At 40.0% G+C, this 20846-nt stretch overlaps 1 protein-coding gene across 6 annotated transcripts in view; it reads left to right on the forward strand.

Moving 5' to 3' along the window:
* SPATA17 (spermatogenesis associated 17) overlaps positions 1-20846 on the forward strand; it is a 323445-nt gene that overhangs the window by 123562 nt on the left and 179037 nt on the right. For all 6 annotated transcript variants that reach the window (XR_002336103.1, XR_002336102.1, XR_002336104.1 and 3 more), the window contains 1 exon segment: positions 13421-13556. Coding sequence is in view for 2 of the 6 variants with exons in the window: in XM_021063977.1 (XP_020919636.1) it covers positions 13421-13556 (136 nt within the window). In the remaining 4 variants the exon portion in view is untranslated.

Here is a 20846-nt window from a genome sequence, read left to right on the forward strand (position 1 = left end):
TTCAGATAATGTGGAATTTCCTTTGTAAAAGTAGGACAACCCATGCCGTATTCACGTCCATGTGTGTGTGTGTGTGTGTGTGTGTGTGTGTGTGGCATTTATACATCCCAGACGTTCCTATTTCAGTTTAGGGTTCAAAAGTGTGTTGGGAGTCAGAAGAGACTTGAAGCTTGAATAGAAGTTTTCCAGGAACAAGGAGGGTGTCGGGGGGCGGGGGTGACCCGGACAAAGCTGACTCTCTGCCAACAAGTGCATAGCTCCTGTGGGTTTTGGTTTACCTTCCGGGGTATCTTGTGAAGCCTAGCTCAGAGCTGCAGCACCTCATGCAAAGTGGCAGAGGTGAGATGGGAAGTACAGGTGGAGCCAGAGTGTAAAGGGCCATGTGTGCCGTGGTGAAGTGTTTGGACTCGACCACATAAAAAACAGTGTAACCCATGGGGGTGCTGTCATCACTGGGGTGAGAGGGTCCGATAGCTTAGAAATATGGCTCTACTAGCTACATCCAAGGGAAAGGAACGAGAGGCCCTGCAGGGAGGGTACTGCAGCCACCGTCCAGTTCAGAGAGGAAGAGGAGGTGCAGTACAACAAGGACAGTGGTGGTGAAAAGGAAGAGAAAGGTTGACAAACCCCTCTACGGGTAGAATCCTGTAGACCCTAAACCAGAAGTCGAGGCCAACATGTGTGGTGTGGATGATGCGGTCAGGGCCATAGATGCTTTTAGGGTCACTGTCTTAGGGCTTCCGTAATGGCAAAGAACAAGGGTCCACTAAAGCGACTCAGCTTTTGGCCGGGTTTGAAGGATGCATTGAAGGTTCTCATAGGAAGACAAGGAACCAGAGAAACCCTGGGCTACAATGACTCTTGGGGACGTGGTTTTCTCCTCCCTCTCCTGGCATCTCCACTTTTCCCTGCATTTCTGCTGACTCGCTTCATCTGCTGACTCATAGTTCCTTCCTCATAAATCTTTGCTTGCCTTTTGTTATCACGGACACGCAAGACCTGATTCAGTACAACCTTCCAGCTCCAGACTCCATAGCTAGTTCCGTTTTTCAGTTCACATGCCTGGAAGGGAATCTGTTTTGCTCAGTTTTCATTATCTGACTGGCCCACCCAAGTGGTAGGCTTGAAGCACAGTTGATCCTTAACAGATATGTGTTCACTTGATGAGCATGCTCACGTCACACATGAATGGACCACCGCTGTGGTCCGAGGGAAGGCCTGTCACGTTACATCAACTACAGCATATCACAAAAGTGTGGCCGTGAGCAAGGCCTTCCTCAGATTGAGGAGTGCGGAGGCAGGATGTCCTCAGGTGCCTTGACTGGACGGCTTCTGACTGAGGCGACCGGCTCCGTAGTGATGCCTTTCCTCAGTTAAGAAAAAAAAAAAAAAAGTAAGAACTATGGGCTTGGTAGGGTGGAGATTTGGGGTAGGGGTTTAATTTGGGGGCAGTTCTATCCGAGGTGCCTCTTGAGTATATGGGTAAATATTCCTAAAGAGCATTTGAAAATATTCACCTTGAATTAAAGGAAAACATTAATATATAGAGAGAAAAGTTTCAAAATCAGCAGAGGTGATAGTTAAAACCTGGGTGGAAACCTTTTCCGGGGAGAAACTGTAGAGAGAACAGATTAAGTACAGATTCCTGGGAGTTGCTTTAATGGTAGGGCAGGGGTTCTTAGTTAGCTTGTATCTTATATCACCCTGAGGTTTAAAATTATATACCTGTGCACTCCTGAGTCTCGGTCCCACATGTTTTGACTCAGTAGGCACATGGGTTTGCAATACTTGTCGCCGTGACTCTGATGCACACTTCCAGTTAAGATAAGTGGCATTCATTCAAGGTGTTGGCAGAAAATGAGGAGTCAGTCAGCACACTGAGCAAGCAAGGAAGAGTACCGGGAGGGATTTTGCAAATCAAGGAGAGGAGAGGCCACTGCAAGGACTGGGTGCCCAGCTTGATGCAGAGTCCAGGTTGGATGAGGACTGAAAAGAATGCAACAGAAGTTTCCCCTGCGGGGCAGTGGGTTAAGGATCAGGCCTTGTCTCTGCAGTGGCTCAGGTTGCTGCCAAGGCACAGGGTGGATCCCTGCAGTTGTTACAGCTGAGGTGTAGGTTGTAGCTGCAGCTCAGATTCAGTCCCTGGCCTGGAATCTTCTATATGTTCCTGGTGCAGACAAAACTCAAAATTTAAAAAAAAAAAATTGCATCAAATTTGGCTGTTGGAAAGTCATTCTTTTGCTTTCTCTTTTACCACCTAGTTCTTATTGCTCCCATATTCTTGAGGCTGTCATAAAAGAGCTTGTCAAATTCTTTGCCAAACCTCAGATATACCGTATTTACAATTTCACTTTACCTGTGGTGATACGTATGTTTATATTTTTATAAATTATTTTAAATTTATATTTTTAAACTTTATATTTACTCTTAAAACTTTAAATATCAAAATATAGAGAAATTAAAATAAAATAGTACCGGTATCCTAAAAAAATATATATATATATTGACAGCACTCTTCTAGAATTTACTTTTGACTTTAATATCCTCTTTTAGAATCTTACTGACATTAAAATGAGATTAAGCCACATATATGTTAGAAAATCTATACTCTTCTGCTTTTAAAGTATTTTGGTATAGCTTGGGTACATTCACAATTTTTTTTCTTTTTCTTTTTTTTTTTTTGTCGTTTTTTGCCATTTCTTGGGCCACTCCCGCGGCATATGGAGGTTCCCAGGCTAGGGGTCTAATCGGAGCTATAGCCGCCACCCTACACCAAAGCCACAGCAACATGGGATCCGAGCTGAGTCTGCAAGCTATACCATAGCCCACGGCAATGCTGGATCCTCAACCCACTGAGCGAGGCCAGGGATCAAAGCCGAAACCTCATGGTTCCTATTCGGATTTGTTAACCACTGAGCCACGACGGGAACCCCCACAATTTTTTAAGGCGAACTAGTGATGGTTTGGTTATCTCATCTAGAGATCTAATTTGAGACACAATATGTCTTGGTTAGAGACTCCAAAGTCACTGACAGAAGTAGGTGCTCATTTATAAATTCTACACCAGAGGCTGTATACTAGTAGCTTCCAAGTTGCATAAAGCTTCCAGGTGTGTTATATTTGGACCCCACAGTTTTCTAAAAATCATATTGATTAAAAAGTAATTAAAAAGGTAATTATATCTTTCAAAAATCCAGATTTTTTGGTTCATATTACAAATTAGGAAACCTGAAAACAGCAGACCCCTGGTCTGACACGACAACAACGGATTAAAGCTTGTACTCTTAGTTTTTACATCTGACTTAATATGCGGTGATTGCCTGGCTTTTCCAGGCATAGAAATCAAAGACCCTTGATGCAGATGATAAGCTCTTCTAGAAAGAGCCCAGGATTGATGCAGGATGCTTAGCACAACACTTGACAAGCAGTAAGTGGCCAGCAGTTCTTTACATATTGAGCTTGAGCTTGGACTAGTTTTGTCTGTTTTGTTTTCATCTATCTGAACACCAGAATCATTCTCATCTGAAAGAGAAGTTAAGCAAGAGGAAATGAGTTCAGTTGTGATTTCTCTGATCTTTATTAATGCTGCACTAGCGGGCTCAGTACTAAGGCAGCCTTTACTTACTTTTTGCTTTTTCTTACTCAGAACTCCATTTTCCAAACCATGTCTCTTATACACTAGCCTGGAAGATGTTAATGAGTTTTCTGTCAAACAAAATTGGGGAAAATTATATTTAAAACAGTTAAGCTTTTTGGGGGCATCGATAGGGCTTCTCATTATTAACTATATTTTTATTTAGTGTGAACGTCAAAGAAGGAATATATACTGCATCTTGCAAACTTACTCACTCACTTACTCAGCAAATATTATTGCACCTTGACATGTGCCAGGCACTGTAGTAGGTATTGGGAACAGAGCAGTGGACAACACAGCAGAGGTCTCATCGGACTAGCGGGTCTGGTTGGCCATGGAATCCCGACCACAGACCATAGTTTGAAATATGCTGCTCCAAAGATTAAATATAACTTAACGAAGAAGGTTTGATTTTCTTAGCCATTTTTTTCTTTAGTGTCAGCTTGCTTCATTCTCAGACCTTCTTGAGAATGATGATTTTTCCCACAGCCTAATTTTTCTCCTTAATTATATATTCTTTACGTCGATTACACAAGTCCTTGACATATCAGTGAGTTTAAAACATTTAATATTGTAAATGGCCTACTAAAAGAAGAGCCTCATGAATGCTATTTAGCTGGGGCATTTAAATTTACTGTCTTTTAGCAGAGACATTTTTTGGGCTAAGTTTTCCACAATCAACTAGAGGAAAGTAAAGTCCACTCTGTAAAATATGTATCAGAAAGTCATTGTATAGATGTAATGAAATGACTGAGTCAGCCTGCCTAGAGATCGTTAATAATGATATATCCAGGGATGGAGTACTACTCAGCCATAAAAAAGAACAAAATAATGCCATTTGCAGCAATATGGATGCAGCCAGAGACTCTCATACTAAGTGAAGTAAATCAGAAATAGAAAGACAAATACCATATGATATCACTTATATCTGGAATCTAATATATGCCACAAATGAACCTTTCCACAGAAAAGAAAATCCCAGACGTGGAGAACAGACATGTGGTTGCCAAGGAGGAGGAGGAGAGAGTGGGATGGATTGGGAATTTGGGGTTAATCAATGCAAACTATTGCCTTTGGAATTGATTAGCAATGAGATCCTGCTGTATAGCACTGGGAACTATGTCTAGGCCCTTATAATGGAGCATGATGCTGTGAGAAAAAGAATGTATACATGTATGAGTGACTGGCAGGTCTGGTTGGCCATGGAATCCCAACCACAGACCATAGATCATCTTGCTGTACAGTAGAACATTGACAGAACACTGTAAACCAGCTATAATGGAAAAAGATAAAAATCATTAAAAATAGAAAAATAATAGATCCAGGGAATTCTAGTCCTCTTAAGCTAAGAAAAATGTAAGGAGAAGGGCAAAATGTGTCTTTCCATTTAAATTTAGAAGTTGGCAATATAAGCTCCCTGTCTAGCTGAACAGATAGTCTTGCCATTGGCATTCTTTATAGTTAAATATTATATTTATATCACCACCCTGGAGGAACAGACTTGTGTTATTGATAATGTTGCTTAAATAGTTTATGAGTTTGAAGTTTCTGCTGTGAATTCTACTCTAAATATGAAACACTTTATGTGTTGAACCCTTACAGCAATTGGTTACATTTAAATCTCAGTGAAAACTGTCTTCATCCATAAATGAGGTTTTCTAATTCCTTTTTCAAGTTGTTGCTCATTTTATGAACATCTCCTCCACCAAAATTTTACTGGACTAAAACATTTTGATAGATCACTACATTTTGAAATCCCTCTCTTGGTATTAATATATTCGCTTTATGTGGAAATTTGGATTGTTAATACATAACTGAAAACACTTTTTATTTGTCATATTGAAGGTAATAAAAAGAGACATTTTATTTGCCAAATTTATTCTAAAACTTATAAAGGAAAAAAGAAATATTTATGGCCCTTTTTTATTAATTGAACAGCCGACCTGATCTTTTTAGAAGGGCTAAAATTACTCAATATTCATTTTCCAGGGTTTGAGATATGACATACACTGTATAAGTCTGAGGTGTACAGCACAATGATTTCACTTACATATGTGTATCATGAAATGTTATCTATTCATTTTTAATTCATTATATAAATCAACATTCATTTTTAGTTATGCATACTACAATATAAAATATAGTTCACCTAATTTCAAATATAATTGACATAATTTGTATGTTTCCAGTTATGTGGTGGTTTTTCAAAAAGCTTTGTCTCAAAAAAAATAATGCTATAATTGGTTAATGAGAATTAAGCCATCTGCCAATGAGACCAGAAATGAACTGATTATAACTCAGCCTTCAACACATTAAATGTAATATTTTCTATATTATAATAATGATTACAATATCGGAGTCTGGTAGAATACATAATTTTTGAGCAGGTGTACTTTTAAGATAACATGAAAACTTTTTGTTTGTTGATTAGTTTATTAGATTAAATCAGCTGGCTTTGTTCATACGTTCTCTTCCAATTCTTTCATCAACTCTTTTCAAACTTTTATGCCTAGGAGTCCCTGCTTGTCAAATTAAGTTTTGTAGACCAGAGGGAATTGTCTCTGGAATGAAGGGAATTCCTTTCCCTTAATTAGCCCATAGTGGATTTTTTTCACCCTCCTGTTCTCCTTTTTATACCCCCAGTTAAATAACTGCTCTATTTGGAACATGAGAGAGCTCTGAATCCTTGCTTCTTCTCTTGCAAGTATTTTAGGGAGACCTTTTAAGCAGAGATCCCAGGGTGAATCCAGTTGGACTCCTGATTCCCAGTTGGACCAGTCTGCCATACCAGTGTTATCAACAACTGGAACGAGATGGACTGCTCATAAACTAAGATCTTTATTAACGCAGCTTGTGATTTTTTTTTCAGCATGCTTTACAGTTCAGCTATAAGAACAAAATAATAGTAATAATAATTGGCATGGTCCCCCTTCTGTGCAGCATATATGATAAAACTGACAATTGATTTTTCTGAGAGATTCCTTGGTCATTTATTACTTCACTAGTTAAAAAACAATAGCACTCTTAGAGCTACTCTTAAGATAGAAGTACACTACTATTTGAACATTTGAAATTTAATTGCTCAAATATTATGGCAGCAAAATTCATGTGACTTTCTTTGCCACCTCTCCTCTCATTACATTTTATTGTCTCAAAAGTGTAGGAGGTTTCAAAACCTGGAGATGAAATCATTTCACACACAGTCTGAGATGATGGAGCCGCATTCACTTTTGTTTCTTCTTTCCCAAATGAAAAGAGTGAATGCACTGGTCATCCCTTACTACGTAAGAATCCTGTGTTTAAGAATTTCTAAGTAGGAAATGAAACCTCTCCCAGTAAAAAGGTGGAAGATGTCAGGCAAGTTTGGCTTCTAGGGATCACAGTTTAGCGGCATGGTTTTCAGAGAGAGGAATGCGATGATGGGCTCCGCCTCCTTAACCCCTGGTCTTGACCAGCCTTTGTCCTGCTACGGTCAGGTCTGCCCCAGCGGTGGCCGTAGGGTTTGGCATTAGTGTCTGCGAGAAAAGAGGACAGTAACTGGGGATCATGTTCCACGGAGATGTAGGTAAGATGAGATGAGACTGCTGACGTTGTCTGTTCCGGTAGGAGCGGGTATAAATACCCTCTGAGGAACATTTTTCCTACTTTGAAGGCCAACAAGCTACCCGCTTCCAAGACCCCACATGTGCCTTCTAAGCTTTTACCTCTAAGCGTGTCCTCATGCTGGTCCCCTAATTGCATCCTCTTTCTCAGTTTTCATTTCGGCCTAAAGAAGTCTGACCCACTTGTTAAAACTCAGTTTAGATATTATTCCCAGGTGCTTTTGTTTTTCTTTATCAAAAAGCTTTGCTGGAGTTCCTGTCGTGGCCCAGAGGAAACGAATCCGACTAGGAACCATGAGGTTGCAGGTTCGATCCCTGGCCTTGCTCTGTGGGTTAAGGATCCAGCGTTGCTGTGAGCTGTGGTGTAGGTCGCAGGCTTGGCTTGGGTCTGGTGTAACTGTGGCTGTGGTGTAGGCCAGCGGTTACAGCTCCGATTAGACCCCTAGCCTGGGAACTCCATATGCCGCAGGTATGGCCCTTTAAAAAGACAAAACAAACAAACAAAAAACACCTTTGCTTTTTTTTCCCACCTCTATAGTAGCATAGTTATTTGTCTTTTTCCATCATTAGATTTTAAGGGTCTTGGAAGTGCCTGTTGTGGCTGAGTGGTAACAAGACTAGTATCCCATGTGGGTCCGATCCCTGGCCTCACTCAGTGGGTTAAGGATCTGGCGTTGCCCTTGAGCTGTGGTGTAGGCTGCATATGGCCATTGCTGTAGCTGTCACATATGCTGGCAGCTGTAGCTCCAGTTGGACCCCTAGCCATTTGCTGCAGGTGCAGCCCACAAAAAGCAAACAAAACAAAGAAACAAAAAACACCCTCACTCTTGGGGTGAGGCTTCTGCTTATTCACCTTTTTATACTCACAGTGTCTAAACACAGTTATTTAAGACATACTGGTGAGCCAAATTAACTCTAAATCAAGACCCCTAGCATTTATTATGTACCTGCTGTTTTCCTATCTGATACAGTTCCAGAACTGGGTCTCCGTTTCCGTATTGTAAGGAGCTGCCTCTGGGGGAGGCTGCTGTCTCCCTTTGGCTCCCCTGCCCCCTGCCCCCCGCTCAAGGAGGGGAACTGCTGCTCCTGGGGAAGACCCAGCCCACTCATGGTCACATTCCACGAGATCTGCCTTGACCTCCCAGCAGACGCCAGGAGTCAGGTGCTGGCCTGGAGCTGCTCTCAGTGGCGAGAGTCCTGGGTCGTCCCTCGTTTTCCTTCTTCGGCCGGTGCTTGAAGAGAAAGACTCTTCTCCCCGAGAACATCTGCCTCATCTCTCTCATCACACCTGTGGTTTCTGTTCGCCGTTGAGACTCTGGGCACATCGGAAAGCAGTCCTCAGATTTGATTTCCCTTAGGCAGAATTCGCTGTCGCTGGGATAACTACGCTATTGGGGCGGATACATATGTATCTGTATGTTTTGCAATTTATACAGATCTGTAGTATATTTTTATATGCCGTCTCCATGGGCAGTCTCATCTCCACTGTAAAACTATTCATGTTCTACTTTGTTTCCTTCAGAAAGAACTCAATTTTCTAGCGAGGTTAAGCCCCTTTCCGTGACTTCAGCATTCCTTTTTAGGCTCTAACTCACCTCCCTATCTTTGTATGTGTGGTTTCTTCTGTTTAAAATAGCCTTCACCAGCTTCTTAACTTGACTCTCCCGACGTGTCCTTCTGTACTCCGCTCTGGCAGCCTTGGTCTAGGAAGACGGCTTTTCTGTGCGCTGCCCGCCGACTCCCTGCCAAGAACCCATGTGCATGGTACAAACACATATGCATCTGTACCACAAACCGTCCCCTGTGCCCTGGTTGCATCTTGTGCATCTATTCATCAGAAGCCTAACACCTTCCACTGTGTTGTCTCATCCCTACCCCGTTATAAGGGGAATTCATTTTACATACACTGCATCTTCCAGCCTTCTGTTACAATGTTTTTTGAAGTGTTTGGTACATAAAAGCATTTCGTTTAATGTTTGTTTAATGAATACATATCAAGACGTAGAGAAATCAGTGTGCGTTGGAGCAGGAGGATTAGGTTGCCTAGAAAGCTGGGTGTTATGTTACAAGCAGATTTTGAAAGGCAAAGTAGTAGTACTCGGATCAGCATTGCAGGAAGAAGAACATGGACAAAGGCAGAGGCGGGATAGAAAGACAGGAAGGAAGGAAGGCAAGAAGGAGGAAAGGGAAGGAGAGGGAGGGAGGAAGGAGGATGAACAGACAAGTGCATCCTAAGAAGCCTGACTGCTGGGCTAACGAAGACAGGTTTGAATCAATAGGCAATAAGGATTCATGAGTGTAGACTTGAATGATCCAGCTGGGAACTCAGTGGGTTAGAGGAAAACCTAGAATTTGGAGTGACAAGAGTAGGACTATAAACAAAAAGGGGAGGGAAGATGAGAGTTAATAAAGAAGAGAAAGATTAAGTGTAATTAGTCTTCCTATTTGGAAGATACCAGTAAGTGTTTTAATACTCAAAGTATAAAGACTTTGGTATATTTGCAGGGGACTTGTTTTCCCTGAAGCGAAGGGATTAGTTTTAATTTTTGCTTCCTGAGACTTCTACCAATTCTGTCCTAATTGTGTAAACTTGTTTGTATATATCACTGTGTTTCCACATTATATTTAAAATTTTCGACCAGATCTGGATCTTTGATGAGATTATAAAAATCAGTAGGCAAACATTCTCATCTTCATCGACACAGTGTTCAGTTAATGGAAAAGTACTCACTGCAAAGCCTAAAGCGCATTGTATATACATTTACAACTGGTAAAAGATACCATTTTAAAAGTGAAATTGATAATTATCTAAAATTTTGATGATAAACTCTTGAATTTTTAAGCTTTTCATAGCTGTGTATACTTTTATAGAGCAAATTCTACTAGATAATTTAATTCTACTTAAATAATTTATCCCTGATTTGAAAATAAATATTGAACTATTACTTATAAAACTTCTGAATATTTTTCAACATATATACAGATATATATGTGTCCACCTAAGAGTATGCATCACGTGTTACTTTCGTGAAACATCGTGGCTTTAGTGAAAGTAAAATTAATTCACGTACAGGGAACTACCTAGTTTTTCTGCCTTGTCTTCTCGGCCATCCAGTCCCTTGAGGAAGCAAATTTTGTTCAGACACAAAAGAAAAATGTACTATTAAAATGCAATTCCGAAGTGATAAAAACCGTAAGCGTAGCAGCCGGCTCGCAGCACCTCCCCTGTATACTCAGGGACATTGGGGCCGCATTAATTTTTTGTGTGTGTGCTGTCCATCCCATGTGCAAATTAGCACTGGAAGAACCGTAATCTATCTTATATGAGAGCTCCTTTCCCAAGAGCATAATAATAGAGTACATGCTTGTGTAATTTTATGTAATCCAAAGCTCTGTGTTGTTTGTTTTTTTTTATCTTAAATAGACTTTGAGAATGTTTTCTTAGGGAAAATATTTCAAAGGAGTTTCTTAGTAACATTAAAAAAGAAGTTCTAGAAATCTGTGAAAATTGATGAAATAACACCGTGTTTCCTAAGCTTTTAATTTTTAAACAAATTTATGAATATAATGACAAAAAATTTCAGTTGAATTGAGATCTTACAAAGACCCCTGCCTGTCTTAATTAAATGAGCTAATATATGTGAAAATATCAGCATAGGCCGATTCAATAAATTTGTTGAACCGCAACTTCATTTTTTTCAAAGTCTGAATTGCAAAGTATTTTTTTTTTCGGCACAGTATTTAATTCAGCTGTATGTATTTATTTCCTAGAGCTTGCTCTTTTTTTTTTTTTTCCTCTAAATCTTTCTTGTATTTAAAACAGGATGCAGCTCTCAATTCCTGACATTTTCTTCTGTTTCCTACATTATATGTTTCCTCTGGGTTATCTTTTATGTTTAGATATGTGCCTTTATTTCGTATGGGTAGTTTCCCCAACTGACAATCCATTCTTAAATTCATATTTAGAAAGGAGACTCTAAAAATCACATTAAAAATTGTATTTGTGTGTGAGAGTGGCTCTCTGACTGTTAGTTTGTTGTCCTGTGACATGCATGACCTTTTCATTAAGAAATCTCCAAATGCTGATGTTTGAGGTTATTTCTCTGGGACTTCTAGTATCTTTTGAGAAGATATAGCTAGTCTTCAGAAATCTGTTGGTCCAGCAGCCAGTTCCCTCAGGATGAGCAAGGGCAGAAGTCGGCAAGCAGACTTTGAGTCAGAATTCGTAGATTTCATTTGGCACCTCACTCTGGCCGTCTGCAGTGCCAGCTTTCCCTGAAACCAGAGCTCTCTGGTATAAAGTTTTCTGAGAATACAATCCTTTTTTTTTTTTTTTTTTTTAATTCTTTTTCGAGGGCTGCACCCATGGTATATGGAAGTTCCCAAGCTAGGGGTCAAACTGGAGCCACAGCTGCCAGCCTGCATCACAGCCACAGCAACGGCAGATCCGAGCCACATCTGTGACCTACACCACAGCTTGTGGCAACGAGGGATCCTTAACCCACTAAGCAAGGCCGGGGATCAAACCCTCGTCCTCATGGATACTCGTCGAGTTTGTTACTGTTGAGCCACAAGGGGAACTCTGAGAATACACTCCTTTTATGGAGATGAGAACTGAGAGAGGAACCTGGAGGTTTAATTGTTGTCTACTTGGGCTTCCCATCTGTTTTCAGCTCAGCTTCATTCTTCACTCTCACCCACTGTGGTAACTGCAGCTTCCGTTCTGCACTTCTCAGGGTTCTGCAGGATCGATGGCCTTATTTTTCTTTGGCATCTCCCTCTTCTGGAACTAAGTTCTATCTGCTTTTCCTCTGCCAAAAATGTGTTCACATTTTCATCTTATGTTTCTTCTCTTTGGCCCTTTTTTTGTGGGAGTTTGTAACTTTTTTTTTTTTTTTTTTTTTTTTTTTTTTGGTCTTTTTGTCTTTTCTAGGGCCGCTCCTGCAGCATATGGAGGTTCCCAGGCTCGGGGTCTAATCGGAGCTACAGCTGCCGGCCTACACCAGAGCCACAGCAACACGGGATCCAAGCCGCATCTGCGACCTACACCACAGCTCACGGCAACACCAGATCCTCAACCCACTGAGCAAGGCCAGGGATGAAACCTCATGGTTCCTAGTCGGAGTCGTTAACCACTGCACCATGACGGGAACTCCAGTTTGTAACTTTTTTTTTGGTACTCCTTTCCTCTTGTTTCAGAAGGTTTCAGTGAGGGATTAAACAATTCATCAGGTTTCCCTAAAACCACATCACCGTCGTAGATGCCCTGTGAGAGCTGAATGGGTTTTAAAATAAAACCTTCGTTTTCTTATGTTTCTCAAAATACCTTAAAAGTATAGAAAAGAATATTAAAAAGAACTGAGTCACCTTGCTCGTGTAGCAGAAATGAGCATGACATTGTAAATCAACTCTACTTTAAGAAAAAATTTTTCAAAACCCTTCAAAAGTGATGATGATGGTGACGTGATGATGAAAGCTACAACAATCATAATAAAATTGATTGTGATTATAATCAGTTATAATCTTAATCAGTAAATAATGAACGCAATATTTATTGGACACTTGCTGTTTTCAGCTTCCATGTTAAGCTTCGTGTGTATTAAAGTGCTCACTGCTCACAACGACCTCATGTGGAAATAACATGTCACAGAGGCCAGGGAACTTGCATGAGGGAGCACAGGCAGCAAGAGCAAAGCCAAGGTGTGCTTATAGGCCTCACGGATCCATCCACAGACCTCCTTGTCCACAATGTGTACCAAAAATGCCTTCCCAATTTGGACAAGTGAGGATCTGAAGAAAGCCCATTTTGATGAGAGTTGCCTGAACTGGCCAGCCTTTTCAGGTTGGGATACCGTCTTAAAATTAAGGACATTTTCACTTATGAGTGTTGAGTTACTGGGTATCGTTGCCTAATGTATTTGTTATTTAATATTTTCGATATATAGAAAATATTTGATACTCACAAAAATCCTGCAAGGTTTTAGTATCACCGTTTGCAGAAAAAGAAGCGACAATTCCTAGACGTCAGCAACAGAGATATATATTCAGTGGCAGAGAAAACCTTGCTTCTAGTTCTGAGTCGTATATTATTTTCACTATAATTGACTATCTCCCTAAATTCTTATTTTTTTAATCAAATGTCTCTAGATATCAAATTAAGAATATCACCTAAATGTTCTTTCAGGTTTTTGCCGTTTTCTTCCTACCATAAAAGTAAAAAGCACATCCCGGCAATGCATTTATCAAGCAAGTATGGTCCTGATTCTTACGGAAGCCGACATTTCCGAGAAAAAAATCCTGAGAGATGGATCTGTGACAAGGTGAGTTGATACAACATTTAAAACAAAATGGTGTTTCTTTTCAAAGGCTAAAAAATATACACTGTTTGCAAAAAATATAAATACTCTTGTTACAACTAACACCTTCATGGTTGCAGAATTATGTATAGCTATTTTATGTGAAAATGGTGCTACGTACCTGTGTCAGTTAGAGATTTAAGTTAGTAAGGGATTTAAGTTTTTGAGGTTGGATGTGTATGTGTGTTGTGTTCTTGTGTTTTATTGCTCAGCTACCCTATGATCAATGGCATGGATCAGTTTTGGCAAAGCCAGTTAGGGTCAGGGCATGAATCTGTGGTCACAGACTAGAGTTGAGCTAACTCCTAGGTGAGCTTACCTGCTTCCTCTCGATCTCTGTGTGTATGTGGATAGGTGGGGGGCAGGGGGAAGGAAGGAAGGCAGGCAGGGAGGGAATAAAGAAGGAAGGAAGCACATAGAAAAGGAGGGAAGGAGAAAGGAAAGAAAAGAGATCAGCAGAGATACATGTGAGATCCTATCTGATCTAGAAAAGAAGGCGGCAAATAAACATTTTATTTTCCGATTCCAGAGTAGTATTTATTAGCACTTAGATAACAATTTCTAAATCGGAAGACCAGCACATCTTTCGCTATAGGAGGTGAAAAGGAAAGTTCTTACCATGTACTTAATCTGTGGTCTAGACGTTAGCGGCTCTAACTTATCCATAGTAAAACTGCAGAGGTAAAATGAAGTAGGAAGTAATTTTCTGGAAGGAGTTAGAGCCACTGAGTTCCATATCCTGCTGGGCCCATTGATTCTTTTAATCGTCTGAAAAAGAGGATTTATTCATTGACACTCCAGCCTCCTTCCAGAAGAATTTAAGGCACCTGACCAAATGCCAGCATGGCAATATGCCCATACGGTGATTTCATATCTAGAACAGGACACAGGTGATATTCTAGAAATTGAAATAAGTGGAAGAAACCTTCAATGAGAAGAATCTGTCCCACAATAAAAACCAAAATGGGGGTAAGTGACTTGGGAATTGCAGCCTGTGGTCGGAAAAAACGGTGGGAACGAGGGAACACAGTTGCACAGGTACCCTCATGACTCCAGAGGAAGAAACATGTTAGACCCCGAAGAAAAGCAAGACCTTTCGTTAAGAAAAGAAAATTCTTTCCTTAAGGACACTGCAAATATGATGTCACCACAGGGAACCCCTACTAGGAAGTGACCGGAATCCTTTAGACAGTGTGAGTGGTTCCACCTATTCCACCGACCGACAAACCTAAATATTGGTGACAATGTTATTTCATAAAAATCCACAGCAAACCTGTTCTAGGTATTTGTTTTTACCTGATATGCAACCATGCAGAATATAGGTTAAGTGTGGTTTCTGAGCTATTTGTTTCGTATTTTGAATGTACATAATGTCATCTACATCTTATTTTCTATTTGACGTAACTTTTTTTTTTTTTTTTTTTTTTTTTTTTTTGCTTTTATGCCCTCACCATTCTATGTAATTCAAGGAAATGCTCATTTCTTTAAAATATAAATGACTTACCTTAGGACGTTAAGCTACTTCATAGTAAGAAAGATCCCCGTTCTAATATTTCTTTTCTAAAATAATACAGTACTTTTTGGTTTTATGCAGCAGGTTCACGCCATACGGTCTGACATGTTCTAAGATTATGCATTTATATAACTGAAGTAAGCAACTTCGTGGAAATATAGGGACTTTTGGATATTCACTAAAAATGGAATATATTTTATTCTTTTGGGGGAAACACTGTGTGCCTCTGTCTACTTTAGAAAGAACACATATTTGAAAAGTTAATGGCAGATGATTGTTCTTATAGACCCCGTAAACTCAGAGTGAAAGGTGTAGAGTTTCTTTAGGTCTTAATAAATCATTAGTCCACTCATACCAAGCCACGTAGAAAAACATTAAATACAAATGTTCAACATTGCTGATGCTTAGAGAAATATCAAAACTACAATGAGGTACCATCTCATACTGGTCAGAATGGCCATCATTAAACAGCCTACGAATTACAAATGCTGAAGAGTTAGTGGAGGAAAAGGAACCCTCCTACACGGCTGGCGGGAAGGTAAGTTAGTTCAGCCACTTTGGAAAACAGTATGGAGGTTCCTCAGAGAACTAGGGTTAGAGTTACCATATGATCCAGCAGTCCCACTCTTGGCCATATATCCAGGCAAAACTATAATTCAAAAAGATACATGCACCCCTGTGTTCATAGCTGCACTATTCACGATAGCCAAGAGGTGGAAACGAACAATATATCCATCAACGGATGAGTGGATACAGAAGAGGTGGCACATCTCTATAATCGAATACTACTTGCCCTTAAAAAAGAATGAAATGACACCATTTGCAGCAACATGGATGCAACTAGAGATAATCAAACTAAGTGAAATAAATCAGAAAGGGAAGGACAAACATCACATGATATCACTTATATGTGGAATCTAAAATACGGCACAACTGAACCTATCTGCAGAACAGAAACAGATGCCCAGACATAGAGAAACACTTGTGGTTGCCAAGGGGCTTGGGGGGAGGAATGGAGTGGGAGGTTGGGTTAGCAGACATGAGCCATTATACATGCAGGGGACAGACCGCAAGCTCCTGCTGTACAGCGCAGAAGACTGAATTCATGTCCTACAATAGACCATAGTGGAAAAGAGTATTTTAAATGAATGGGTATGTATTTACATGAATTCTCTCTACTATCCAGCAGAAATTAGTATAAAATTGTAAATCAACCATACTTCAATAAAATTTTAAGAAATTAAATACAGGAGTTCCCATTCATGGTGCAGTGAAAATAAATCTGACTAGGAACCATGAGGTTGAGGGTTCGATCCCTGGCCTTGCTCAGTGGGTCAGGGATCCACTGTTGCTGTGAGCTGTGGAGTAGGTCACAGATGCGGCTCAGATCTGGCATTGCTGTGGCTGTGGTACAGGCCAGCGGCTACAGCTCCGATTAGACCCCTAGACTGGGAACCTCCATAGGCTGCAGCTGCTGCCCTAAAAAGACAAAAAGACAAAAACAGAAAAAAAATTAAATACAAATTTAAATTTCTCCCTTTTTTCCTCATTTCCTTCTTCCCTCTTCCATCTGATCTCTTTAAGTAACCATATTAAATTATTCTTCTGGGTAGTCAATATATACTATACAGGGGTAGTCATTCTATTGTTTATATGAAAATATTTTATATTTTGATTTGCTATTAAGTGAGTTGGGTGAGACTTGTAGGCAAAAAAAAAGAGAAAAAACCTAAAAGCAGGCCTATTTTTCTTTCTTTATTTTATATAAACCTTTGTTTCTGACCTTGGAGATGTGAAGCCATGACTTATTATTAGTAGATGAAGGGGAGTTTCAGCAAGTTGTTGAGTTCACACCGTAGAAGAAGGAAGACTGGTATAGTTTTGCACTTCATCTGATGGGAGATGGACTATATAGCAACTTTTATTTTTTTATTTTCTTTTGTCTTTTTTGTTGGCGGTGGGCGGGGTGCACCTGCATCAAATGGAGATTCCCAGGCTAGGGGTCGAACCAGAGCTGTAGCCGCCAGCCTACACCACAGCTCACGGCAACGCCAGATCCTTAACCCACTGAGCGAGGCCAGGGATCGAACCTGTGTCCTCATGGATGTTAGATTCGTTTCTGCTGCGCCATGAAGGGAACTTGTATTTGCCAACTTTTAAGTGCACATAAGATTGAGGTGAATGCAGCGGATTGATTGCAGCCAAGAAACAGCTCTATTAAGTACATCTGATTCCTGTTCTCTGCTCTTTCCATCATGTTTTAATTTGTCTGAATGGAGAATTTCTTTCTTTCCTCTCATCTTTAAGCATATGGGGTGCGTAATTTTCAAATGAGTTCTTACACAACTGTGATAAAAGGTATCAGTTGCGAGCAAGTCAAATGTTTTGTTCCTCTAATTATATTCATATTAAATCAATTAATACGCAAATATTACTTAACATTTTTATTTCATTTTTAATGCTATTAATATGAAGAGCACTATACAAAGACGTCACAAAGTTGGCAGACTGAGAGCAAATAATATTATTTTTTTCCTGAAGGTATAAAATTAATAATGAAAAATAATATAAATATCATTTTTTGAAAGTACGGAAATCAAGTAAAACAATGCATATATCATATAACTTACTCCTATTTCTATTATCTGTTTATAAAATGGCTGAAGTTAAATTGTTAGATTAGGACTGTGTCTTAAATGGTCAAACTTATTTTTAGTTCAAGTAAATACTTTGTATTTATAAATTTGTCGTCCCCTGATCTCAGTATTTAAAATAGAAATAAAATTGAATAAGGAGACTCTATGATCACTATTCATTTAATCTCTCTGGCTAGGTCTAAAAGAGTTGAACAATAAAAAAATTTCAGAATACTAAAAACATTCTTTTGATTCATTCACGTCTGGTTCACACTGACTGAAGCAGGAATGATCGTCTAAGGCCTTTACCTGAATTAGAATGAGTTTCAAGTGCATTGTGGACACCTGACTGTGACGGGCCCTTCGCCATGTCCTCTCTTATTTACAGAATTCAAGACGAGTTTTTTTTAAGATGGTTTCTGTTGACAGAGCCTCTTCTCAGCCACCTTATTATAGGTGAATTACAACAGCAGATCAGCCCTTTTTGGTTATCTTCACGTGCATTTGGGTCCTAAACAGGATTTTATAAGCTACAAAGCAGAGAAATACCTCGTCCTCCCCAGAATTAATTTAGAGAGCCTAAGCATATTGCACAGAACATAAAGTTGACCTCCACCGTCTGCGGCGTTTGGAATGGAGTGGGATGTGGAACGCATCTTAGATTTAATGTGGCACATCGCTCTCCGCAGAAACTTGGGTGGGACTGTGACTGCTTGCCCATGGCACCCGGTGATTGAATCTGCTGTCACCGTCATCCCGATAATAATGAACATTCAGCTTAACGACCGTGATTATGACGATCATAATTGATGCGCGAGTGTGGTGTGTGGGGAGCATTCCAGCTGAACGGACCGCAGGAAAACATGCCCCGCTTCTGGGTAGTTTTACTCGCAGGCATTGATTGGGATAAAAATAGGCCTTTCTGTCGAAATCGAGCAGCGTCATGTAATTTGAGGAATCTTTCCGTACGTGCCGATGGGCGATCATGTGCCTGCCGAAAACCACCCCCTTACACTTGTTTGTCTTGTGTTGTTTCGTTTCATTAGTAAGTGTAAACGATTCAATAATTAGGTGTAATTGGGGGAAAATATTTTGCTTATGAGGATAGCCTTCAATAATCAAATATTCAGTTTAAGTGCTTTTTCTGTCTCTCTCACAATGTGTCCAGGACTGAAGTTCTTTAGTTTTTCTCCCTCTGATGACCCTCGCTGCCTCCGTTGTCTGGAGGTCACGTAGCTTCAGGAAAAGTGTAAGCTTGTACAATTTTTTGTGATAAAATATTATGTGTTTGTAGATGCATACACTTGTGCATATTCTCTAGTTTATAATTGCCTAAGAGAATTAGAGCCATATACCGTGTTATGTTATTTATTTTAAAAATTTTAACCTATTAGAATAGTTTGGTTGTGTAATGTTAGGTTTTATAAATTTACACTATCTTAGCTTATTTTTTTTTTTTTGGATTGAAGTATAGTTGATTTCTAGTGTTGTGTTCATTTCTACTGTACAGCAAAGGGATTCAGTTATACATATACATACATTTTTATATATGCTTTTCCATTATGGGTTTATCTCAGGATGTTGAATACAGTTCCCTGGTGCCGTGCAGTAGGACCTTGTTGTTATGCATTCTATGTGCATAGTTTGCACTTAACTAACCCCAAATCTCCATTCCAATCCCTCCCCCACTCCCTCCCCCTTACCTTAGCTTTTTAGTCAATGTTTTGCTTGGGATCCATTTGTTGCATTGTGTGGTAATTTTCAATTATAGCTTTTAAAATGGCTTTATGTTTTGTAGGTTTAAAATCATAAGACTTTCTGATTTGAATTTGCACTTAAGAATGAAAATAGCATGTGCAGTGATGTAGCCAGGATTTTCAGTAGGTCAGAACTGACCATGTTAGGTCCATCATTATCAACCTAAGGGCTTGCATTTGAGTCTAAAATATCCCACTTGAGTGACAAGCAAACCTAATGGGACACAGTTTTATAAGAAGCATGGTACGGTATTTTGGAACCGCAGTCAAGTCAGAGATGAAGAGATCTCCCCATCAGGTTATGAATGACTATATGGCTCTGGAGAGACTACGGCGAACGTTTCCTTCCGAGGTCTGTAAAATTGACATTACCCCTGGTGAGGCGCTTGCCCCAGACGTGCAGTGTACACTGCGCTGTAGGACAAAACCTTTGTTTGACAGCTAGAGGTGGTATAGCTTTGCCCATGAACTTTTCTTTCTGATGGGTTTCAGTCCCGGTATGATTCCCAGACTTCGTGGAGCGTTCCTCTGAGTTGGTCTCCAAAAATGTAGCATACGCTAGTCTTCTCTGCGTTATAGCACATCCAGAATAACAAGAGTTAAATTCTTTCTCTGACAAAGATCGTGGAACATGTTGTCTGCCCTTCTCTCCAAGTAAACTCTAACCTTAATTTTTTCTTAATTTAAAGCCCTCAATTTCCTTTTGTTGTTGGAAACTGATTAATAGATCAGAGGAAATCTTAGGTTTCCAGATTTCCCTCATCCCAGGTATAGGATCATTGCTTTAATTTCTCCCTGTGGTCTCCTGGTGAGTTCTGTTTTTTGTTTGTTTGTTTGTTGCTTTTTAGGGCCTCACCGGCGGCCTATGGAGGTTCCCAGGCTAGGGATCTAATCAGAGCTGCAGCCACCGGCCTACGCCACAGCCACAGCAACGCCAGATCCAAGTCACGCCTGTGACTTACACCACAGCTCACGGCAGTGCGGGATCCTTAACCCACAGAGAGAGGCCAGGGATAGAACCGGCAACCTCATGGTTCCTAATCGGATTCATTTCTGCTAAGCCACGATGAGAACTCCTCCTGGTGATTCCTAGATCTTATCTGGCAAAGAAAGGAGGTTTACCAGAATGAAGAGTCCTAAAATACATTCAAATATAACTATTAAATATTTATGCCATAGAAGGAGGCTGAATTTGATCCCAGGAATCATGTTAGTTCTTGAAGCATTGTATAAACGCAATAGTTTGCAATACCAGTACTTATTTAAGTGTTATTCTACTTATGTCTAGAGATTTGCCATGGAGAAGTCAAAGGGACATTTGGGTATACTTTTTTTTTTTTTTTTGGTA

This window comes from Sus scrofa, chromosome 10 (assembly GCF_000003025.6).
Source record: "Sus scrofa isolate TJ Tabasco breed Duroc chromosome 10, Sscrofa11.1, whole genome shotgun sequence".
NCBI classification, from domain to species: Eukaryota; Metazoa; Chordata; class Mammalia; order Artiodactyla; family Suidae; genus Sus; species Sus scrofa.